The 23,033-nt window shown below is 55.4% G+C and overlaps 6 protein-coding genes across 6 annotated transcripts in view; 2 read left to right on the forward strand and 4 right to left on the reverse strand.

Annotated features, from left to right (window-relative positions):
• ENH_00022520 (zinc finger DHHC domain-containing protein, putative) overlaps positions 1-1,002 on the reverse strand; it is a gene marked incomplete at both ends in the record, with an annotated part of 1,887 nt that extends 885 nt beyond the window's left edge. Inside the window, one exon of the mRNA XM_013584542.1 lies at positions 211-1,002. Coding sequence (XP_013439996.1) covers positions 211-1,002 — 792 coding nt within the window. The remainder of the gene's footprint in view (positions 1-210) is intronic.
• Positions 1,003-3,758: 2,756 nt separating this feature from the next.
• On the reverse strand, positions 3,759-4,598 carry ENH_00022530 (hypothetical protein, conserved; the record flags this gene model as incomplete). The annotated part of the gene is made up of 1 exon (XM_013584543.1): positions 3,759-4,598. The coding sequence occupies one exon, from the start codon at positions 4,596-4,598 to the stop codon at positions 3,759-3,761; it is 840 nt and encodes a 279-aa protein (XP_013439997.1).
• Positions 4,599-6,483: 1,885 nt separating this feature from the next.
• On the reverse strand, positions 6,484-8,418 carry ENH_00022540 (TATA-box binding protein, putative; the record flags this gene model as incomplete). Its single annotated transcript, XM_013584544.1, has 4 exons — positions 6,484-6,638; positions 6,891-7,469; positions 7,793-7,870; positions 7,965-8,418. The coding sequence occupies 4 exons, from the start codon at positions 8,416-8,418 to the stop codon at positions 6,484-6,486; spliced, it is 1,266 nt and encodes a 421-aa protein (XP_013439998.1).
• Positions 8,419-8,748: 330 nt separating this feature from the next.
• ENH_00022550 (hypothetical protein, conserved) lies at positions 8,749-11,034 on the forward strand (the record flags this gene model as incomplete). The annotated part of the gene is made up of 5 exons (XM_013584545.1): positions 8,749-8,797; positions 9,392-9,711; positions 9,905-10,132; positions 10,221-10,475; positions 10,840-11,034. 5 exons carry the CDS (start codon positions 8,749-8,751, stop codon positions 11,032-11,034), a joined length of 1,047 nt encoding a protein of 348 aa, XP_013439999.1.
• A 1,363-nt stretch (positions 11,035-12,397) lies between these two features.
• Positions 12,398-13,637, forward strand: ENH_00022560 (TBPIP domain-containing protein, putative; the record flags this gene model as incomplete). The annotated part of the gene is made up of 5 exons (XM_013584546.1): positions 12,398-12,643; positions 12,708-12,815; positions 12,895-12,970; positions 13,151-13,246; positions 13,372-13,637. 5 exons carry the CDS (start codon positions 12,398-12,400, stop codon positions 13,635-13,637), a joined length of 792 nt encoding a protein of 263 aa, XP_013440000.1.
• A 368-nt stretch (positions 13,638-14,005) lies between these two features.
• On the reverse strand, positions 14,006-16,171 carry ENH_00022570 (hypothetical protein, conserved; the record flags this gene model as incomplete). Its single annotated transcript, XM_013584547.1, has 1 exon — positions 14,006-16,171. One exon carries the CDS (start codon positions 16,169-16,171, stop codon positions 14,006-14,008), a length of 2,166 nt encoding a protein of 721 aa, XP_013440001.1.
• Positions 16,172-23,033: the final 6,862 nt, after the last annotated feature.

Genomic DNA, 23,033 nt, shown 5'->3' on the forward strand with positions numbered 1-23,033 from the left:
GGCGGCGCCGGCGCCGGGCGCCGCCGCGCCCGCAGCAGCAGCAGCAGCAGCAGCAGCGTCCGCAGCAGCAGCAGCAGCAGCAGCAGCAGCAGCAGCAGGACTGTAAGGACCGGAAGCAAAAGCCAAAGGGTCTATCGGGTCTGCTGCTGTGCACTTGTAAGCCAAGACAAACAAAGAGCAGCAGCAGCAGCCGAAGAGGACCCCACAAACCGCCTTGAGGTGTACAGACACCGCAGGAACCACCACCAAGTAGAACAGCAGCAAGTCAGCAGCAAATAAAAACCAAGAAGCAACTTGATAAACTTGAAAAGGTTTACTAAATCCATGTCTTCTGATGAATTCTCCAGGAGGTCTGGAGTCTGTGCGGTCCACTGTCGTGCACAGCTGCTGCTGCTGCTGCTGCTGCTGCTGCTGCTGCCGGTACAGCGCCTCCGCGTAGCCCCCGCGCCCGCGCGCCCCTGCTGCTGCTGCTGCTGCTGCTGCTGCTGCTGCAGCTGCTGCGGAGGAGGAGGAGGCCGCCTCCGCCCCCGGCCCGCTGCTGCTGCCCCCGCCAACCCCGGGACAAGATACCCCAGCTCCCTCCCCCGACACAACCTGCTGCTGCTGCTGCTGCTGCTGCTGCTGCTGCTGCTGCTGCTGCTGAGAGGCTTGGGGGGCCCCTGAGGGGGCCCCCCCGTGCCCTGGGGGCCCCTTTTGCAAACTGTGGAGCTGAATGCCAGCACTGGCGCTGGGGGCCGGGGTGCTGCTGCCGCGGACATCCCGCGAGGGCCGTGCTGCTGCTGCTGCTGCTGCAGCAGGAGCTGCAGCAGCAGGCGCTGCAGCAGGAGGAGCCGCAGCAGCAGGCGCTGCAGCAGGAGGAGCCGCAGCAGCAGGCGCTGGGGCGGGAGCAGCAGCGGGAGGCGCAGCTGCAGCCTCGGCTGCGCCCGCTGCTGCGCCTTCCGCTGCTGCTGCTGCTGCTGCTGCTGCTGCTGCTGTGGAGGCAGGCGGAGGGCCAGGCGGCATGGCGGCTGCGCCTTGAGGGGGTGTGCAGCAGCAGCAGCAGCAGCAGCAGCAGGTTCAGTTGGTGAAGGTTTGGTTTGCTGCTGCTGTCATTCCCGCGGGTTGTCGAGCCCCACGGGCAGCGGGAAAAGGCCAAAGGAAAAGAAAAGAAAAGAAAAGAAAAAGAAATGAAGTGAAGAGCAGCAGCGGCGAAGATCGGGGTTGCGCAGGCTGTTGAGGTGTCCAGACAGCTGGTGGCGGGCGGCGGCGGCGGGCAAGCGCGCGAGTTTCTGCGGTTATTTTTCGCGAAATTGAAGAAAAAAGAGTTCAAAATTAACAATTTAATCAAATAAGAGCGTTTGATTGGCGAAAAAACGAAGAAGAGCGGCGTTCGGGAGCCTCCGGCTCGCCGCCCGTCGGTGAGCGCAGCCGCCGCGCCGCTGCTGCTGCTCTCTTCCGCCTTCAAACATAACTCTTTCTCTTTTTTCCTCCCAAATGGTAAATCAAAACGCAAAAAATAAACCAAAAAAGAACTAAAATTCGAAAAAGCAAAAGCCAGTCGGCCCGCTGCTGCTGCGGCGGTCTCGCAGCCTTTGCTGCTGCGCTGCTGGGGCCCGCGGCTGCGCCGCTGCCGCCGCCCGCCGCCCTTTGCTCTTTTCTTCACTTCTTTTCGATTTTATTTTCTTTTATTTATTTATTTAATTCTTTTCAAATCAAATTCGAACACAAACGACCCCCGGGGGCCCCCGGGGGCCCCCGGGGGGCCCCTCAACCCAGCAGAAGACAAATCCCCCAGCAGCAGCAAAGAGAAAGAGCTGCACATATCTCAGGTGTACGTACACCCCAGCTGGCGGCCCAGGGGCCTCCACGCAGCAGCAGCGACTCCGGGCTGTACGTACACCTCAAACGCATGCACTGCTGCTCCCCCTCTCGCCAAGCAGCAGCAGCACCAACACCCCACAAATCAGCAGCAAAACAAGAACCAGCAGCGCCTCCGGCTCCAGCTAGCTGCAGCTAGCTGCGGCTATCTGTGGCTAGCTGCAGCTAGCTAGCATTAGCTGCAGCTAGCTAGCGGCAGCTAGCTAGCTGCCGGACTCCAGCCGCAGCTAGCTAGCCCCAGCTGACTCTGGCTGCAGCTAGCTAGCCAGCTAGCTACCGTCAGCCGCAGCTAGCTGCAGCTAGCCAAAGCCAGCTACAGCTAGCTACAGCTAGCTAGAGCTAGCCACTAGACAGAGCTAGCCGTATCTAGCAGCAGCTAGCTCCAGCTAGCTGCTGCAGCTAGCTGCTGCTAGCTGCAGCTAGCTGCTGCAACTAGCTGCTGCAACTAGCTGCTGCAGCTAGCTGCTGCAGCTAGCTGCTGCCCAGCTGCTGCAGCTAGCTGCTGCAGCTAGCTGCGGCTAGCTGCTGCAGCTAGCTGCTGCAGCTAGCTGAAGAGGAGTTATTTGGGAGCCCTTTCTGTGTGTGTCTGTGCTGAGGAGAAAGAAAGGAACAAAAAGAAAGAAAGTTGAATTTAATTGCAACTTGAATTGCCAATCTGAAAACTAAAATAATTTAAATGAAAAAAAGAATTCGAATTTTGCGCAGAAGCAAAACGAGCTGCGCAGACACCCCGCAGGTGTCACTGCAGGTCCGGCGGATTCGTTTTCGACTTTTTATTTCATTTAAACATTTTAATTATTTTAATTATTTTAATTATTTTAATTGTTTTAATTATTTTAATTCTTTTAATTCTTTTAATTCCTTTTATTATTTATTTTATTCTTTTTTATTTTTATTGTCTATGCAGTTAAATGCTGCTTTCCCCGCTCTCGCCGCTGCAGCAGCAGCTGCTGCTGCTGCATGCATCTCCACTTCCTGTTTGTTTGTTTACAATTCTTTTAATCATATTTATTTCATTTTTATTATTTTAACTATTTTAATTAATTCAATTACTTAATGTATTTAATTTATTTAATTTGTTTAATTTATTTAATTTGTTTTATTGTCTTTTTTGTTTTAACTCAGAAAGTTGATTTAATCGAAGGCGCGCATGCATTTGCACAAGTGGAAATTTGTTTATTTGCATTATTGCCACAAATGTGAATTTATTTTATTTTATTTTATTTTATTCTTTTTATTTTATTTTATTTTATTTTATTTTATTCCATTTTATTTTATTTTCATCACAAAAAAAGAATTATCCATTTGTTGTTTACCCCGCAAATCTGCACTTTTCGCCTGTTTGTACATACACCCGAAGGCCCTAGGGTTTAGGGTTTAGGGTTTAGGGTTTGGGGTTTGAGAAGACTTGGAGTTTAAATGGTTTTGTGGCGCCATTTAATTGTCTGTTTTAAAAGCAAATTAAAACTTTCTTGAAAAGAAAAAAATGAAAATTTGAAATTCAAATTTGCGCACGAGCGCGCGGTGTACGTACACCTGAAGCGCTTCGAAAGTAAAAATAAAACTGAAGTCAAACTTCAAACTAAACTCAAATAATTTCGAATTTAACTTCAAATAAAGTAAATTAAACTTCAAATAAAATAAATTAAACTTCAAATAAACTTCAAATTCGTTTTCTGCGAAACAAATGGAGCCCCGGAGGCGCCGGCTGCTGAGGTGTACGTACACCTCAGCGGAGCTGTACGCACACCTCAGCGCCGCAGCAGCAGCAGCAGCAGCAGCAGCAGCAGCAGCAGCTCCTTTCAAAAATACCAAAACTTAAAACAAATTGACAACTTGCAGACACAAACAAAGTGCTGCCACCAGCAGCAGCAGCAGCAGCAGCAGCTGCTGCAGGGCAGCTAGGCGCCCTCCGCAGCAGCAGCAGCAGCAGCAGCTGCTGCTGCTGCTGCTGCTGAAGCCCCAGACCTTCTTATCCGCAGCAAAGCTGCCCGCTGCAGCATCTGCAGCCCCAAGACATATCTGTCTATACACTGCGGGCCCTTGGCCTTCCCGGAGAGGGAGTCGGCGCTGCTGCCGGCCGCCCCGCCCGCTGCTGCTGCTGCTGCTGCTGCTGCTGCTGCTGCTGCTGCTGCTGCTGCAGGCAGCCTGCAGTGGCTGTAGGGCTGGCTGCAAAGGCCGCAAAAAGATCTCGTCGAGCGCAGCCGCCGCAGCCGGGCCCTGGCCTTTGCTGCTCTTGCCCTGCGCGAGCGCACCCGCACGACGCTGCTGCTGCTTGCTGCTGCTGCTGCTGCTGCTGCTGCTGCTGCTGCAGCAGCAGGCGGGGGCGGCGGCAGCTGCAACCTGCTGCTTCCCCGCACCTCAACGCTGCAGGGCTTAAAAGCTGCTGCGCTGAAAGCCCCCAAGTCCCCCCAGAGGCCTTCGCTGTTGCTGCTGCCCTTGCGCGGCTTTGCTGCTGCGCGCGCCACCGTGCTGCTGCTGCTGCTGCTGCTGCTGCTGCTGCTGCTGCTGCTGCTGCTGGCCTGCAGGCCCGGGGACCCGAAGCCGTGCTTGCACCACCAAAGGCCCACCGAAAGAATGGCCAGGGCCAAAAGGCTCAACACCACAATGACATATACTGCTGTTGCTTCTGGCCTGTGGCTTTGCTGCTGCTGCTGCTGCTGCTGCTGCTGCTGCTGCAGCGAAGCCTCGGGCCAGTCTGCTGCAGTGCGCAGGCGCCTGAAAGGCTCCACATGAATCATATTTCACTTTTTGACATTAAAAGAAATGAAGAAGCAAAAGCGGCTCGGCGGGGAGCTCACCGGCGCCTGTCTGTACACCTGAAGGCCTGCAGGCAGCAGGCGGGCTGCTGCTGCTGCGCTGCAGCAGCAGCAGCAGCAGCGGCGCAGGCGAAAGCAGCAGCAGCGCAGCAGCAGCAAACGGCGTGCTGCCTTCGGCGCAGCAGGGCTTGCTGCTGGCAGCAGCAAGAGCCAATTCGGCCATATGGGGGGCCGGGGGGCTTCTGGGCCCCTGGGGCGCCGCAGAGCATTGCTGCTGCTGCTGCTGCAGCAGCAGCAGCAGCAGCAGCAGCAAGCCGCCCGCGGGAAGCCGCTTCGCCGCTGCAGCTCTCGAGGCCCCGGAGCGCCGGCCCGCCCATTGAAGTCAAGCTGCTGCGCTGCTCATAGCTGAGAAGCAGCAGCAACAGCAGCAACAGCAGCAGCAGCAGCAGCAGCAGCAGCTTGTGGCTGTGGGGCGGGACGGGAACTCGCGGGAAACTTGGCTGCTGCGCCGCTCCGGGGACCCGAAATGGATTAAAGTTGAATTTAAAAAAGAAAAAACGCAGAAAAGAATTAAATGGCGAGCAGCAGCTCGAGGACGCCGCGGTGGACGGCGGAGCTGCGGCGGCGCGGTGTACGTACACCGCGCGCACCGGCGACGGAAACCGAGCGCGATCTTCCGGAAAAAGAGCGCCGGCGGCGAATAAAAGCTTTTTAAAAGCGGAAAACAAATAAAAAACAAATAAATAAAGGGTTTGGAGGCGAAAGGCGGCGCTGGAGGGGCCTGCGGCGCAGCCCCGAGCCGCGCGGGCGCAGAGCCGCGGTGCACACGGGCCTCGATCGTCTGCGGCGTTGCGGCCGCCGCAACGCTCTCCGCCTCCCCGTTTTTAATTTGTTTTCTTTTATTAAAAAGAAAAATCAAAAAAGGACAAAAATTGGATTTTATTTCCGCGTTTTCGCCCCCGCGAACGCGCGCCGCCGCGCGCCGCGAAGGAAGCACAGCCGCCCGCCCAGGCAGTGCGCCGACGCCGCGAGCACTTCCCGCGGATCGCAGCTTAAAAGCCGCGCAAATTCAAAAATCTTTTTTTATTTTCTTTTTTTTATTTAAAATAAATCCATTTATTCAAAAAAAATAAACTTTCCGCGCTTTTAGACCCCCAGCCCCCCATTGCACACCCCAGCAGCAGTTCAAAAGCCCGCCACTGCAGCCGCCAGCGCAAAGAGCCCCTTACTCTAAACCCTAAACCCTAAACCCTAAACCCTAAACCCTAAACCCTAAACCCTCAGCGCATTCTGTCGCTGCGCGGCTGCGCGGGATCGGGGCCCTCCAATGTACGTACACCCGCGCCTCACTGAAGTTGAATTCTGAGAAGTAATTTTTGAATTTAAAAATAAATCTAATTTTACTTTTTGTGGAAGAGATTGATTATATTTTCTAAAATAAAAAATTAAAATTACTTCTGCGGCTGTTTAGATTTGCTGCTGTTCATTGCTGCCTGCTGGCAGCAGACTGCGCAGCAAGAGCAGCAGAAGCAGCAGCAGCAGACTGCGCAGCAAGAGCAGCAGCAGCAGCAGCAGCAAAAGCAGCAGTGGCAGCAGCAGCAGAAGCTCGACTTGGATTGAGTTTCTGTGCAGCAGTTCGACCCAGCTTCCAGCTCCGGCTGTTGCTGCTGCTGCTGCTGCTGCTGCTGCTGTTGCTGTTGCTGCTGCTGCTGTTGCTGCTGCTGCTGCTACTGTTGCTGCTGCTGCCGCCGCTCTGGCTGCTGCTGCCGCCGCTCTGGCTGCTGCTCCCGCTGCCCCGCTGCTGCTGCTCCCGCTGCCGCTGCTGCTGCTGCTGCTGCTGCTGCTGCTGCTGCTGCTGCTGCTGCTGCTAGGTGTGGTACTTGAGCAGCACGGGAAAAAAAGAATTGAAAACTTCTTCCACTTCTGCTTCCGCGCGGCAGCCAGTTATGACGACTTTGCCGCTGACGAAAATCAGCAGCACGGCCTTCAGCGAAGGCGTGGGGCTGTAGCGGTACACCAGCCCTGCAGCACAAACCCTAAACCCTAAACCCTAAACCCTAAACCCTAAACCCTAAACCCTAGGTGCTGCGCCCAGGCGCGGCGAAGCAGGCGCCACAGCCAGGCCCGCAGCAGCGGGCGACCACCCGGCCGCCGCAGCCCCCAAACCCGAAACCCCAAACCCCAAACCCTAAACCCTAAACCCTAAACCCTAAACCCTGCCTGCGAAGAGCTCGGGCTCGTAGCTGCAGAACTCCTTGTGGTCGAAGGCCAAACCCTCAAGCCTCACTGGGAGGCCGCAGTCTGCTGTTGCAACAATATTTTCCACGGCGAAGTCCGCGAGCTTTATGCTGCTGCAGTTCTGTTTGCTGCTGCTGCTGCTGCTCTGTTTGCTGCTGCAGCTCTGCTTGCTGCTGCAGTTCTCTGCGCTGCTCCGGGGGGCCCCCTGCGCCGCTGCGGGGGCCCCCAGGGCCTTTTCGGGGGCGGGGGGCCCCTCTCGCACTGCCAGTTGCTGCTGCTCGGGGGCTGCAGCAGCAGCAGCAGCAGCAGCAGCAGCGGCTCCTGCTGCTGGCGCGGAGGCTGCTGCTGCTGCTGCTGCTGCAGTGCTGCCTTCGCTGCTCTCGGATAGCAGCGCCAGTGGCCCTGCTGCTGCTGCTGGCGGGTCCCCCGGCGCCTCCTGCGTCTCCGGCGGCGGCAGCTGCAGCAGCTGCAGCAGCTGCTGCGGCTCCGCAGCAGCAGCAGCAGCAGCAGCAACAGGCGGTTTGGGGCAAAAGATGGCCTCCAGCATTTTGACCAGCAGCCGCGCGGCCCGCAGCGCAGCGGCTTCGCTCTGGGCGCCGGTGAGCATAACTCGGCCTGCAGCGCGCGGAACCGGAAGAAGAATTCAAAAATGGAAATAAAAACAAAAACAAATAATAAATTGACAAATAAATTAACTAAATAAAATATAAAAACAAATAAATGGCGGCAGATCGGCGCAGCGCGCAGAGCTGCCTATACACCTGAAAACGGCGCGCGCCGCGCGCGGAGCTGCCTATACACCTGAAAACGGCGCGCGCCGCGGGGCTCTTTCGGGGGTTTTCGCGGATCATTTTTGAAATTAAAAAAGCAAAAAGGAAATAAAAGAGGAAATAAAAGAGGAAATAAAAGAAATAAATCGAAAAGGAGCCGAAACGCACCCGAACGGAAGATCATCGCCGTGCAGCGCGGCCGCCGCAGCCGCACTATGCATGCATTCACCTTCCGCGGATTGTACTCTGCAAAGCGGCAGCTAATTGCAATTCTGCGGAGGTCAAAAGAGCCTCTGGGGCCCTGCAGCACGAAGCGCCCGCTGGCAATGACGTTTTGCACCTGCACGGGCTGCTGCTGCTGCTGCTGCTGCTGCTGCGCCCCGCAAGCAGCAACTGCTGCTGCTGCTGCGCAGCAGCCCCCAACGCCCGCCGACAGCAGCTCCTGCCCGCCCCCAGCTGCTGCTGCGCCCCGGGGATCCTGGGGGCCCCGGGGGCCCCAGGGGGCCCCCCAGGGCGGTGGGGGAGAGCCCCGCGAGCTCTGCTAAGGCGGCGTTGGAGGCGGCGTCGGAGTCTGCTGCTGCTGCTGCTGCTGCTGCTGCTGCTTCTGCTGCTGCTGAGGCTCCCTCCGGCAGCAGCAGCGCCATCAAGCTGTCTTCAAGTGCTGCAGCATCTTCGCTCTGCTGCTGCTGCTGCTGCTGCTGCTGCGCTGCTTGCTGCAGCGGGGAAGCAGGGGCCCGCCTTTTGCCCCGGAAGATGGAGTTGTCTGCGTCTTCGGGGTCTCCCGGGGGCAGCATTTTGCAGCAGCAAATGGAAAAAAGAGGAGAAAGTGGGGCAAAAGCTGCTAGCAGCAGCTAAGGGAGCAGCAGAAAGAGATGCAGCAGCAAATAAGATCCAAAAAGCGGAAAAAAGGGGAAAAAAACAAAAAAAATAAACAAGTTTTGAGACTTTTGCTGCTGCAGCTCAAGGGGCCCCCCTTGCTGCTGCGGGGCCCCCAGATGCAGCAAACCCGAGCTGCAGCACGAGCCCCTGCATTTGCTGCTGCTGCTGCTGCTGCTGCTGCTGCTGCTGACAGCTGCTGCTGCTGCTGACAGCTGCTGCAGCGCAGCAGCAGCAAATTGAATTAAATGACCAGCACGGAGAGGGCCAGGCCGCGGAGCGGGTGGGCGCTGAGGTGTACGTACACCTCAGGCTTGCGAGATAGCTGGCAGCAACAAACGCTGCTGTCGGCGCAGCAGCAGCAGCAGCAGCAGCAGCAACAGCAGCAGCAGCAGCAGCAGAGAATAACCAGGAATAAATAACAATTTAAATTAAATTAAATAAAAAAGAAAAACAAAAAAGAACTCGGCTGGCGCGGCTGCAGGCCGCGGCGTGGCGGCGCCGGGGCGCCCTGGCACGCAGAGCAGCCGAACTGGCGCGGATTTTTCGTTTAAATTGAAATTAAATTAAATTAAAATATTTATTTTATTAAATTTCAACAATTAAAAACAAAAAAAGCGAAAAAAGGACCACAAAAGTGCCTTTCTATCCTCCGATCGCCGCATGCAGCCCCGGCGCAGTCCCGCTGCTGCTCGCCGCAGCACAGCCGCCGCAGCCAGCCCGCCGCTGTGTTTTTAACCCTCAGAAACCCTAAACCCTAAACCCTAAACCCTAAACCCTAAACGCTAAACCCTAAACCCTAGGGTTTTTCCCTGCACAGCTCCCCAACGCCAGCTGCAGCAGCAGGTGTGTGAAAGGCCGCGGCGCTGTTGTTTGCTTGCTGCGACGAAGCGCTGTTTCAGGGGCAGCAGCAGCAGCAACAGCAGCAGCAGCAGCAACAGCAGCAGCAAGAGCTGCGGCAACACCAGCAGCAGCAGCAACAGCAACAGCAGCAGCAAGAGCTGCGGCAACACCAGCAGCAGCAGCAGCAGCAGCAACAGCAGCGCAGCGGGAAGCGAAAAGCAACAGCAGCAGCAGCAGCAGCGCCATCACCGCAGATAGCAACAGCAGCAACTGCCGCAGCAACAGCTGCAGCAGCAGCAGCAACAGCAGCAGCAACGGCAGCAGCAACAGCAGCAGCAAAAGCAGCAGCAGCAGAAGCCAGTGTTGAAGTGCGTTGCTGCTGTGGTCCTTCTGGGAGCATTTAGGCTTTTTTGTGAATTATTTTATTTTAATTTATTATTTTAGTTTTAATTAAAAGTCTTTTCTTTTTTATTTATTTAAATTTTTATTTTCTTTTCGAAAAGCTGCTGCAGCCATGGGGCCGCTGGCCGCCACGAGTCGCCGCTGCGCCCTTTCTCTCAGCCGCAGCAGCAGCAGCAGCAGCAGCTGCAGCAGCAGCAGCATCAGCAGCAGCAGCTGCAGCAGCACCAGCAGCAGCGCCAGCACCAGCCGCAGCATCACCAGCCGCAGCACTACCAGCCGCATCAGCACCAGCCGCAGCAGCAGCAGCAGCATCAGCAGCAGCAGCAGCAGCATCAGCAGCAGCAGCAGCATCAGCAGCAGCAGCAGCAGCAGCAGCAGACTTTGCCTGTCTGCGGGTCTTAGCAGCAGGTCTTCTGCAGAAGTGTCTCTTCTTAGTCCAGGACGCGCGAGCAGTTGGGGTGTACGTACACCGCAGCTGCGCCGCGTGGCGAGCCTGCGTTCGCTGCTGCAGCTGCGCGGGGCCCCGCAGCAGCAGCAGCAGCAGCAGCAGCAGCAGCAGCAGCAGCAGCACCCGGCGGACGAAATCGAGGCCCAGAGGCCCCTCGCCCCAAACCCTTACGATGGCTCTTATAAGAGGCCCCTGGGGGCCCCCGACCCTTTCGACATTCCCCGCGAGAAGTTCCACCAGTTCATGTGGGGCCGCCCGCAGCGTTTCTCCAAAGAGTTCAAAGTAGGGTTTAGGGTTTAGGGTTTAGGGTTTAGGGTTTGGGGTTTGGGGTTGGGGGTTTGGGGTTGGGGGTTTGTTTGCGGCTGCGGTTGAGACGCCTGCGCTGTCGCGTCGGCCCCCTCGGGGTCCCGCTGGCACTCTGAGGGTTTAGGGTTTAGGGTTTAGGGTTTAGGGCTTAGGGTTTAGGGTTTAGGGTTTAGGGTTTAGGGTTTGAGTGCGGTGGGCGGTGTGTGGCTTGCGCGGCGTTTCGGGGAGCTGTGCTGTGGGTTTCCGCGGCGCCTTTGGCGGGGAGGGCTGCGGGCGGCTAGGGTTTAGGGTTTAGGGTTTAGGGTTTAGGGTTTAGGGTTTAGGGTTTAGGGTTTTGCAGGCCACGACGCTGGGCCTGGCCCTCGCGTGCTTCGGGCTGGGGCTGACTTGGCTGACGGCCTTTTTGATGCGCCCGGACGACTTCGAGTGGGTGGAGGCGGAGCGCCGCAGGCTGGCTGCGCTCAAGCGCCGCCTGCAGCAGCAGCAGCAGCAGCAGCAGCAGCAGCAGCAGCAGCAGCAGAATGTTCGGAGTTGAGAAGCAGTTTTTAATTGTGGAGAAAAGGAAAATTGAAAGTCCGAAATTAAATTCAAAAGTGCCAAAGGCGCTGATGGCCAGACAAGACACTGCTGCTGCTCACTCTGCAGACACCGCAGCAGCAGCAGCAGCAGCAGCACACTGCAGCAGCAGCAGCAGCAGCACACTGCAGCAGCAGCAGCAGCTGCAACTGCAGCATCTTCACTACCTGCAGCAACCTCACTAGCTGCAGCAGGCGCAGCAACTGCAAATAGTGCAGCAGCAGCACCACTCCGAAGCTGCTGCTTTGGCTGCTGCTGCTGCAGCACCGGCTTGCTGCTGCAGCCTCTGCGGCGACCCTGCAGCGGGTATATAGACACTGCAGCAAGCTGCTGCAGCAAGCCGCTGCAGCAAGCTGCTGCTGCAGCAGCAACTGGCTTTGGTTATTTTAGTTTAAGGAGTTTCCCTGGAGTGCTGTTTGCTGCCTATTGATTTGCTGCTGCTAAATAGTCCAACAGGATTTTGAGCTATGTCTGCTACGCCTTCAAGCTATCCGCAGCAGCAACAGCAGCAGCAGCAGCAGCTGCTGCTGCTGCTGCTGCTGCAACAGTTTGAGGTCTGCTGCCCAGTGCGTTAGGTTTGAGAATGTGCCGCTGCTGCTGTGGGCTGCTGCTGCTGCTAATTAATTTATTTTGGCTTTTGCTGCTGAGGCCCTCAGCTGCTAGCCCGGCTGGGCAGGCCATCATACATTTCGTTCAACTTCTCGCTGCGCTGCCGCTGCGATGCAGCAGCAGCAGCAGCAGCAGCAGCAGCAGCAACGATGCGAAGCACCAGGGCGGCTGCGGGCCGCTGGGGAGGCCCCTATACAGTTCGTTCAAATTTTCGCAGCGCTGCTGCTGCGCTGCAGCAGCAGCAGCAGCAGCAGCAGCGCAGTAAACATTAAAAAAAGGAACTTGAGGAGGTGCTGTCTGCTGCTAAGAGCTGCAGCATTTGGGCGGAGCTGCTGCTGCTGAGTTGCACAAGTGCTGCCTGGGAAGAAAAATGGCTGCAGCAGTTCAGATTTTCGCGCTGCAGCTCAGCAGCAGCAAGATTGCAAATCTAGACTCTGCAAATAGTATTTATAAAAAGAAATTAGACTCTTAAAATAGTATTTATAAAATGAAATTCGCCGAATTAATTCAGCTTTCCGCGTCGTTCAAGTTGGATCGCGCGGCAGCGCTTCAGGTGTACGTACACCTGAAGCGCGCGGGCAAGTCTGGGTCGCGGAAGCGGCTCCGCGCGCGCGGCTTCTTGCGTCTGCTGCTGCTGCGTCACTTTAAAAGCATTTCTTTTCAAATAAAGCTCCAAATTCCCCAAAAATCCTCCAAGTTTCTCCGAAATAATGATGGATTCCGCAGCAGCTGAGGCTGCGGGCGCGGCGCTGCCGGCGGCGACTGCGGGCAGCAAGCGGGCGTCGGCTGAGAAGCCGCCGCGGCGGAAAAAGGCTAAGGCCGAGCCTGCTGCTGCTGCTGCTGCTGCTGCTGCTGCTGCAGCAGCAGCAGCAGCAGGAGATGCAGCAGCTGCAACGCCCGCGCGAGAACTGGTGCTGGGGTACATGCGGCAGCAAAACAGACCCTACAACCTGCAGCTGGTGAGGCGCTGCAGACCCGAAGCAAACTGCTGCGCTGCTGCAGCTGCTGCGCTGCTGCTTTCAGATTTTCGACAATTTGCGGCGGGCAGTGAAGAAAGCTGAACTTGAAAAGCTGCTGCAGCAGCTGGTAGAAGAAGGTTTTCTTATTTCGAAAGATCTTGGAAAGACTCGCGTGAGATCCTTTTGCTGCTGCCTTCCTGCTGCTGCTGCTGCTGCTGCACTTGATGCTGCTCGTGCTGCACCTGCTGCAGGTCTTCATGTACGCCCAGAGCCACTTCGGCGCTGCAGCAGCTGGCAGCAGCAGCGAAATGGCAGCAGAACTTTCAGGTGATGCTGCTGCTCTTTTCCAGCAGCAGCAGCTGCTGCTTCAACTCTGTCTTTTGCTGCAGCACTGCGGGAAGAGGTCAAGGAGCTCGAGCGTAGGACTGCAGCAGCAAACGCGCAAAAACCCGTCCAATTCAACTTCTGCTGCTGCTGCTGCTGCTGCTGCTGCTGCTGCTGCTGCAGAACAACTCAGGAAGCAAACTGCGCTGCAGCAGCGCCTCCAAGATGCGCAGAGCCGCGGGGCGCAGCTGGAGAGTTTGAAGGCCAAAGTTGCTGCAGGTGCGCCTCATTCTTTTCTGGCTGCTGCTGCTGCTGCTGCTGCTGCAGCAGCAGCAGCAGCAGCAGCAGCAGCATCTGCCGTTTCACGCCTCTTCACGCGTCACTTGCTGTTCTTGCTGCTGCAGCTGAGGCCGAGCGCGCCGCGAGGCTGCAGCAGGCGCAGCAGCAGCGCGGGGCTCCTGCTGCAGTGACAGCAGCAGAAGCCACTGCTGCTGAGCTGCTGCATGCGCAGCTGCATGCAGCCTGGGCGACACAAAAGCGCCGCTGTTTGCTGCTGCTGCAGCTGCTGGCTGAGAGGGCCCAGACGGACCAGCAGCAGCTGCAGCAGCAGCTCGGCCTCGAGAGAGACGAGGACTTCATCCCTGCAGAGGCCTATTCAAATTACGCCTGACACAGGACGCCAGCAGCAGCAAGAGAACAGCCTCCCTGCCTGCGCTCAGAGAAATGCTAAAATGCTGCTGGGCGGCTGCTGTACAGACACCGGGCAGCACTTGCCGCAAGCTGCTTTTGCTGCGCTGCAGCAGCAGGCTGGGCAGCAGCTGCGGGTCTGCTGCTGCAGCTGCTGCAGCACAAAAGACCCGGAGCTGCTGACTCCCCCGCCCGCAGCTGCAGGAACTGCAGCATCGCGTTTGAATAAGAACTTGAACTTTGCGGCTGCAGCCCTGCAGTGTGCAGCAGGCGTGCTGCGCTGCAGCTGCGCGAAAGCAGCAGCAGCAGCAGCAGCAGCAGCAGCAGCAAAACACATTTTGTTTCTTTTGGCTAGTTAATTGTTTCGTAGTCCCTGAGGCCCGGAGAGGGCTGGCGAAAAGAATCTGCTGCTGCAGCAGCAGCTTCTGTGCTGCTGAGGTCGAGAGCGTCAGTCCACTCCCACTGGGGCCCCGCAGCAGCAGCAGCAGCAGCAGCAAACTCCCCCGCGGGGCCCCTGCTGCTGCGCGAGACTGCAGCAGCAGCTTTGCTGCAGGCCTTCACTGCTGCTTCCGAAAACGCATGCAGCTGCTGCGCTGCTGCTTCCACAGTTTGCGGCAGCCAAACACTCAGCAGCCGCCGCCCGGGGGTGGAGTAGAGCCCCCGCAGCGCGCGCCGCGGGGGCCTTGCTGCTGCTGCTGCTGCTGCTGCTGCTGCTGCTGCTGTTGCTGCTGCTGGGCCGCTGGGGGCGGGGCCCTCTGGGTACTTCACGGCCAGCTGGAAGCCGTCGGAGTCGCTTGCTGCTGCTGCTGCTGCTGCTGCTGCAGGGCTCGAGAGCCCCCTGAGCGCCTCGGCGCAGCTGTCGTACGAATTCACATTTGCTGCTGCTGCTGCTGCTGCTGCTGCTGCTTCTGCTGCTTTGTCTTCGGGAAATGGAACATATTGCATTTTTGTTTCTGTCCAGTCCCGAATTGTGTGAATTATCCAAGCAAAGATCAGCAGACACAGCCCGACCCGCAGCAGCAGCAGCAGCAGGAAGGGCAGCTTGCCCCACAGGCTCTCCCCCCCCTCTGCTGCTGCTGCTGCTGCTGCTGCTGCTGCGGGGGCGCTGTGCGTGTGGGGCCCCCTGCTGCGCAAGTCCTGCTGAATGGCTGAGGCCCCAACGGCCTCAAAGGGCCCCCAAGCCTTTTTGTGGGGCCCCCCGTCTGGCTGCGTCTTGGGTTGGGGTTTGGGTGCAGGCAGCGGGGGCCCCCCCGCTGCTGCTGCTGCTGCTGCTGCTGCTGCTGCTGGCGCTGCTGCTGCTGCTGCTGCTGGGGCGCCGCCGTAGTCGACGGCTGTGGGGCAAGCCGCAGGAGAAGACAAGGCCATGCGGAAGGTGCAGGGGTCGGGGTGTTCGCAGAGCTCGAAGTTGCTGCTGCTGCTGCTGCTGCTGCTGCTGCTGCTGCTGCTGCTGGCAGCAGCAGCAGCAGCGGGGCACTTGAGCAGCACGTGGATGAGCAGCGCAGCTTCTGGACAAAACACGTGGGCGTGCCGGAAGCTCGCCTGCAGCCCCTTAGAGGGATCTGTGGGGTCCAGTGGATCCCAGGGAGTGGGATCGTCAGTGACTTCGGGATCGCCCCACAACCCCCCCACTCCGTTGCTCTCCGGGTGCTGCTGCAGCTGCTGCAGCTGCTGCTGCTGCTGCTGCTGCTGCTGCAGCTCCCCGCGCTGTACGTACACCGCAGTCGAGTTCGCAGCAAGCACGTTCTGCAGACACTCCGTCGTGTCTGCTTCCTCCTGGCCCTCCCCGGGGCCCCCCTGGGGGCCCCCCTGGGGGCCCCCCCCCGGGGGGCCCCCCGGCGGGCCCCCCTGGGGGGCCCCCCCTGGGGGGCCCCCCGGGGGGCCCCCCGGGGGCCCCTTTAGGAAGTCTGCGAGGAGGCGATTGATCTCCTCGTGGGGGTCGTGGGGCCTTTTGAGTTTGGCAGCAAATTTGTAAAGACGGCCGCGGGCGCCGTGGCAAGTGTGGGGCAGCAGCTTGCAGGGGTTGAAGGCGAAGAAGACATGTTTGTCTTTGTGTCTGTGGAGCTTGTGGCTTCTCCTGCTGCTGCTGCTGCTGCTGCTGCTGCTGCTGCTGCTGCTGCTGCTGCCGACCAGCAGGGATAAGACGGAGCGGAAGAAGGGCGGGTACTCCTCCAGTTCAAACAAAGGCTCTGCTGCTTTGCAAACCCAACCCATCGGGGGGGCCCCCTCCACCAGGGGCCCCAAGTCGTAGGAGGCCCTGGCCTGCAGCAGGGGAAAGTCTACGCTAATGGACTTGTAGGCTGCGCAGGTGGCGCCCCAGGGGTGCGCGCTGCTGCTGCTGCTGCTGCTGCTGCTGCTGCTGCTGCTGCTGTGTGTTCCTGCTGCTCGCGAGTTGAAGCTGTCCTCGCCTGGCCGCTCGCTGCCCCCGCAGACGCCCAGCAGCAGCAGCGCACAGCCCAGCAGCCCAGGGAAGCCCGCCGGCAGCGCCGAGCAGCGGCCCCGGCGGCCGCAGCGGGACATTCTGCGGGTTTATTTGCGCTGCAAAACACTTAAATGCTTTTAAAGAAAGTGTTGTTTGCGAAACTGAGAGAAATTCCGAAAAACTCTCCACTTCGTCCGGCGGAAAGAGAGGCTCGACAGGCGCAGGCGGTCGCCGCAGCTGGCCGGCGCTGCAGCCGCGCTTCCGACACTGCAGCAAAACTCCAGCAGCGGCACTTCAAATTAAATTCAAATATAAGAAGTCTTCAAAGTTCCCTTTTGCACAGAAAAAGACTGAGACAGTTTCGCCTGCGGAGAGTCAGGCCGAGTCTGTTGTGCACGACGCAAGAAGGACCAGTGGACGCCGCCCGCGGAAAGGCGTCTTCAGCCCTACACATTAATCGACCACTTTTAAAATAAATTAAAAGACATAAACTTGAAAGATTGTTGGCTGTGAGAGGCCCCAAATCGTCTGCAGAGCTGCAGCAGCAGCATCGGTGGCGGTCTTCAAGCCAGCAGTGCCAGGTAGCGCATTCGAGCGCTGAGGATCAACTCTTCTTCTCTCGAAAACTCCCGCATGCGACTCCGATAGTTCTTCTTGTTGATCCCAAAAAGAAATACAATTAAATGCAAAAAGCGTGAAGTCCTCAGAGCTCCTCCTCCAGTTTTCCCAGTGCGTCGGCGAGTTCCAGCAGTCAGCCGAGGACGCGAAAGTCTTGACAGTCAGCAAAGACGAAAAAGCCATGCGAATTCTTCTCCTCTGCATTCTGCTCTTTCATTTAATTAGCTTCTTCTTGTCTAAAAACAATAACCTTCGAAGACCCCTGCTGGCTTGCGAGGCTCAAGTCCGTAGTTTCATTCATATTCGCGTGTCTTGGCCACACGACCGTACACAGAGCTTCGTTCCAAGGAAGCTGGAGGCCGTTCTTTAGTGGGAATAAGGGTAGTGAATGCATTTAAAAAGGTGTATCTTGGCTTTTTGTTGAAAGGAAGTGTCACGGAGTCCTCCCGGGGCACCCACTGTGAGTGACAGTTCAGGAACTGTGCCCTTGGCTGACCAGAAAAGTACTTCTTCCCTTTAAAGTAATGTCTCAAATGTGGTCAAGAAGAGCTACATACTGTGGACGGAACCCTTCAGGGCATTCTAGCTCGAATCTTCGGGAACTAGTAAGGCCCCCAGACCTGTTTCAAAGCAGCGCATGCTTCGCTAGATAGAGAGTATTTGATTGCTTTTGCATTTCCAGTGCTACTTGCTATGATAGAACGAGAACATTTGAACTTTGTTCCGTTACTCTTACCGCTATTAAGAGGCGAAAGCAACCGGTGAACAGAGTAGTGCCAGCTGCCCCTATTGACTGAGCACGCCACCCAGTGAACGGCGAGAAAAACAAATTAGTGGCATTATTGGCTTCCTAATGTCGGAAACTAAACCAAGTCAGGCCTATCTTCATGAGATTCTCCATAATGGAAAGCAGCAGCAGTGAGCAGCTGCACAGAAGTTGACTGGATCTGTTCCCCTGCAGCAACAGATGGCCCCATTGCAGCCCAGAATCCCTGTAGTAAGCCCTTAGTTTCTGTTTAAAGGCCGAAATACACTTAATAAAAGATTCAGAAACTTCTTATTGTAGCCAACGGCAGTCAACGATGGTGATTTCGGAAGTTCCTCTGGTGGCGGCGGCTAAATGGCACTCACTGTCTTCAGTCTGTCGATAATTTCCCGCGAAACACTCCCTTCCCATTCTCTCTTTATTCACGCAAAACCCATAACAGATAAACATCTGTTTTCTTTGCAAGATGTTGCTGCTTTCAGCTGCATTCAGAAATGCGACAAGTCCGGAATTCTTCACTCAGACAACTCCCGCGATTGCAAGAAAGACACAAACATACCTTCTACTTCGCGTTTCTCATAGAAACATCCTGGGGATCATCACAAATTCTGATTCATGATCGCCGGAGAAATAGGAAACACTTTACCAGCTTTCTTTTGCTCCTTCTGCTCAACCTTTGCAAGTACATAGGATAGATTTTGCACACATATATTCATGAGAGTATTTAAAATTGAGGGAACCACAGTAGAGGCATTGCAGGCTTCTCCTCAGATCGCAAGCGGATCTAAAAAGCGCAGGAACTGTGGAACTATCAAAAGGCATAAAACTAGGGGGATCACGATTTATTCGGACCTCACTCAAGCACCCCCCAAAACTCCTCAGAACTTAAGAACTGATCCACATCTACTGCTTCCTGGCACTCTGGCGTTTCTCACATCCAGCTTTCCGTTTGCTGAAGCTTTTGCGTGGGCTCCACGATAGTACCTCACCATTATTGCGGAAGTTCTTTCCTTTTGAAACGCATATAAGTTGCATCTTTGACAAAAGGCGACTAACATCAAAACCTCCCATACTTGCCTTCTGCTTCATGCCGACACCAAACACAGCATCACTTGGCAGTCCGACGTCTATGGAATCTGTCTTCGCGAGTAGGGAAAACTTGCTGACACCCTATCTTGAACAGCTAGCAGGAAGTGATTAGTGGGATCTGCTTCAAGTTCGCCTGTTCTGTCAGGTGCTTATCTCTGCATAATTGCAGCTTTGGAGTTGCACTTGCTAAGCGGCTACTCGAAGTGTGTTGTTCGCCGCATAGCTCCCTATGCATAAAACTGCAGGATGTAGGCCAAAACATCCTACTGTAAAGCTAGCCCTGCTAGCTTGCACAGTCTGCATCTCTCAGGCAACCAGAGCTGCAGAATACATGAAGTTCAAATTACCCTCCACACTCTTCACTTCAGCATTGCTTCAACTGCAGCGCACTAAAAGACGAAACTCTATTTCTTATCGTCAAACGCACCAGCAACAGTACCCACTTCAGCCATCTGCTCAGTGAGAATGTGTGTTTTACGTTACCTGTAAAGGGCTCACACCCTGCACAGCCGCCGTCGTTGTAGCAGCAGCTAACGCTTTGCACTGAAGTGAACCACAAGTGAACTCCTGCCGCACCTCACTGTGAGAACTTCAGCCATGCATGCATGCTTTCCATCTCTTCTATATCATGGCAGCAGCCTTTTAGAGACACCCCATTCAACTGCTATCTCCGCAGCATGACTACCACTCGCTAATTCATCAAATCCCACATGAGCAGTTCCAGTGACGACCCAGCACTCATCCTTAATGCTGATTGCAGAAGGGACAACGCGAAATCTATTGATCTTCCTTCACTTTTCGTCACCGAATCCTGTTGCAGCTAAAGATGTTCAAGTGCTACCAGGGCCCGAGCCTTTTGAAGTTCCCTGCTGAAGGCACCCACACCGTTCCTTTTGCCCGACTTCCTGTGCTGTTCGTGCAGCATGGATTTCTAGACAACTCTTCTCATCAATTGTGCTTTCAGTGCATCCAGAGATTTGATTCTCAGCTCATCCATTCCTTACATGGTATATTCCCAGCTAATCCCCAGTCCCCAGGTACCTACCTGACCTCCTTGTCTACCAAAACAGCACCAAGTAGCATCGGGCAACAGTGCGCCGCCTTTTGTACACAACTTAACCATTCGGCGAGGTAACACATCTCTTTCTGAACCATTTGCCTACACTCTCTAGATCCCTACTATGCAGCCTCATACCACTTTTCCCAACAACTCGTTGCTGCATCCTTTTGAGAGACGTCAGCCATCAGCACGCCTTCTCCCCCACCGTCACGCGGAGCTGCCCAGCTGAGTGAATCCTCATCCTGTCGAGGGATTCATCCAAAATTCCGTCCCCATCAACCGGAATAACCTGATCTAGATAGCTTCTTTTCGGTTATCTCGCCAGAGGTAGCCAACCAACGTCTGCACTGCATCTCGAATCGTCCCTGCACTGCCCTCCTCAGGGCAACGGCATAAATTCTATCCCATAGCAACTGATCGTCCTGCTGTTCATCTTCCACAGCTGTCTAACGTTGCTCGAGTTGCTAAGCCCACTGCAGTGGCGTGCTACCTTGCAGTCGGCCAGATCAGGCATCTTTTTTATACGCCTTCCCCACCTGAAATGTATTTCCATCCTATTTATTACTCGAATACACGGCGAGGAAACCCCAGCATCATCCATTGCTATATTCTTCTTCTCAAAACACCTGAACTGCGCTCGACTTCTGCGCTCGACTTCTTTTCCGAATACCCTCAGAACGCCGCTTGATATATGTGGTTTCCTAACGTCTGATTGCTCTCGTGGTATTGCTGTCAAAAGTTCCACTGAGCAAGGATAATCTTCTAAATGCTCACTACACTTATGCCTGGCCTGTCTGAATACACAGCCCTACCCTTACCTCAACATAACCGGCAAAATCTGGCTCGAAACAGCCAATGCGTTATCGATGTTAAAAGGAATGTTCCATTTTTGCCCCCGTTTCAACGATCCGCAAACGCACCCATTTCCAGTGAGCTGTTTGCTGCAATCCTAAGACGGCATCGGGATTCAAAACGGTCTCCGTGCTCCAGTTCAGAATCAGAGCTCTAAATAGCTCTCCTTACTATTTGCAGCCGATTCAAGCCGGCTCATTTTAACAAGCAATGCGCTTCAATATCGCGCCGTGCAACCCATCCGCCTTAGCTACCGAATGCGTTGAAGCACGTCGTACGCGAAGTCAGAAGCAGGTTAAAACCACTCGCGATAATGCAAAACATGCAACTGGCGACTTACAAACAGAATAGTAAGTACCTGGGCAGCTTCCTCTCAGGTAGATCCGAGACTACCGATCTCACTACGAACGCGTATCCACAAACGGACAAACAAAACAATAAAGCACCTTGGCAGCTTCCTTTCAGGTCGATCACAGACTATCTCACTACGCACGCGTGCGTATCCACAAACGAATCGAAATGTACGACGACACTGTGAGAATGCAATCAAATGCAATGTAAAGAATGGGCTTCACCCGAACCGGCATCAGAAACGAGGCAACACGGCAGTAACCCCTCAGACGGAAGAAGCACCAATTTAGGAAAACACAACCCCCTACCGCGCCGCTGCACCTGCTACTTTACAGTTGTATGCACAACACATACCTTCAGTAATTCCCGCCGGAAAGAACAATGCTGCGAACTCCATTCACAACAGAAAATATCAAACAATAATATGCGGCAGCCTTACCAGAAGAGTGACGTCAGGCACCTAAAACCTGCTGCCGCTTCCCCACACTCCATATATAGGCAGCTCCGCCTCTCCAAAAAGAGAGGCTTTTCAAGGGCTTGGTGGAAAATGTGTTTCGCATGCCGCTGGAGCTCTCCCTGCGGCTAGCTTTGAAGCTACCTCAAGCTATTACGAATGTTCCTCATCCAACGTTGAAAACTCCTCCACGAGCGGACAGCGGACATCGCTCTCCAACTTGTTCTAAGAGTGGTTTGGAACGACTCTTCTTGGCCGTTACATTCACATAACGCGTGCCCACGTTACTTGCACTGCTGCCTTGGCGTTCTACAGATCCGATGAAGCGAGCATCTGCCAACAATGCTGATGGATGAAACTCTACCATGCACAGAATCTGCGAAGGCAGTGCCTTCTCAGACGTTGCACCACTTGTCATGTCCTGTCTCGAAAGAGTGTCTACCCCACAGTGACCTTCGCATAAAGTGCAAGTAGACAATTCCAAATCATCGGTGCAAAGAGCTAAAAAGCACCTCCCACCCACACCGTTGTTGAAGTACTTCTCACTCTAAACGTAGGGCACCATTCTTTGACTGCGCAGGATTCACAGTCCTTCGGGCGTCGATAAGCAAGGCGTCAGAGCCAGGTTCAGCTTCTGCGTTTCCTCCGCGTCCCCCGCCGCCTTATGAAGCCTTGCCTTGATGGAATACACTGAATCAACCAGCATACTCCTATGCCGCTGCTCCAAGAGACCGAGATCTCGTTGCGCTTGAGCGACGTTGACGATAACCTACTGCTGCAAAAATATCTGTTGCTGAGAACAGTCATCATGCACTGTTCCACCACTCCTGCTTAGTGCCGTTCCTACGGTGTCAGTGAGCTTCTCAACTTCTCCTAAGCCCACTGAAGCCGCAAATGACTTCTACAACGACGCTTGGTAGTTGCAGCTGTGCGAACACCAAATCTACCGGCTGCAGCCCCACAACCATGTCGGTACCCTAGCCTTCACTTCTGGAGACGCAGACTACCATCTTTCTATTCTCTGCAGAGTAACGCAACTGCTGGAATCGTGAACAGTGGTGCAGATCATTCCATATTCACTGCTACGTACTAGTTAGCTCACGTCAGACTCTGCATTCCGTCAATTCGTTGCTGTCAAGCTGCCCTGTAAAATCCGCACAACCGACCAAAAGTGGAGTCTCGACGCTTATTAATGCTAAAGTGGCTGCGTCTGTTCTTTATCGTGCCACTGCGTTACTGGATTTATTTTAACTTCACCCAAGCAACGCACTGTCCTCAACCCCTTGGCCCCTGACAACCGGACTCCTGACAGCGGGGTCCAGCTCAAAATGCCGCCTAAGCGGCAACTGCTGGAGATTCCAGGCTGCGTCATCTCTACTTCCCAGCCATTTGCGCCAAATCAGCACAGCTGAACACAACGTAGACCTGGAGGAGCTCATCTTCTCTCTAAAGCACGCTTCAAAATGCAACAAAAGCACCCATGCACTGAAACAAAAAACATGGCCAGTAACACTTTGCTGGCAAATCCCTCCAGTCGCTCGCCGACAAACGAATCGGCGTAGTTCGCGCAGTTGAGCAGCAGGATAATGCTTCCCTTAACAAACGGAACCTCACAACGCTGTCAAAGCAAACAGCTCCGCCCGCTCATGAAAAACAGGCTGCTCCCTTCTTTCTGCGGGAGCTTTAAGTGCGGTGACAGCCGCCCCACTAGACGACTCTGGACCGCTGAAAACCAAACCTTGTTTTCGTCATACTTCTGGCCTCTCCTGC

This window comes from Eimeria necatrix, genomic scaffold (assembly GCF_000499385.1).
Source record: "Eimeria necatrix Houghton genomic scaffold, Enh_scaff17, whole genome shotgun sequence".
Classification (NCBI taxonomy): domain Eukaryota; phylum Apicomplexa; class Conoidasida; order Eucoccidiorida; family Eimeriidae; genus Eimeria; species Eimeria necatrix.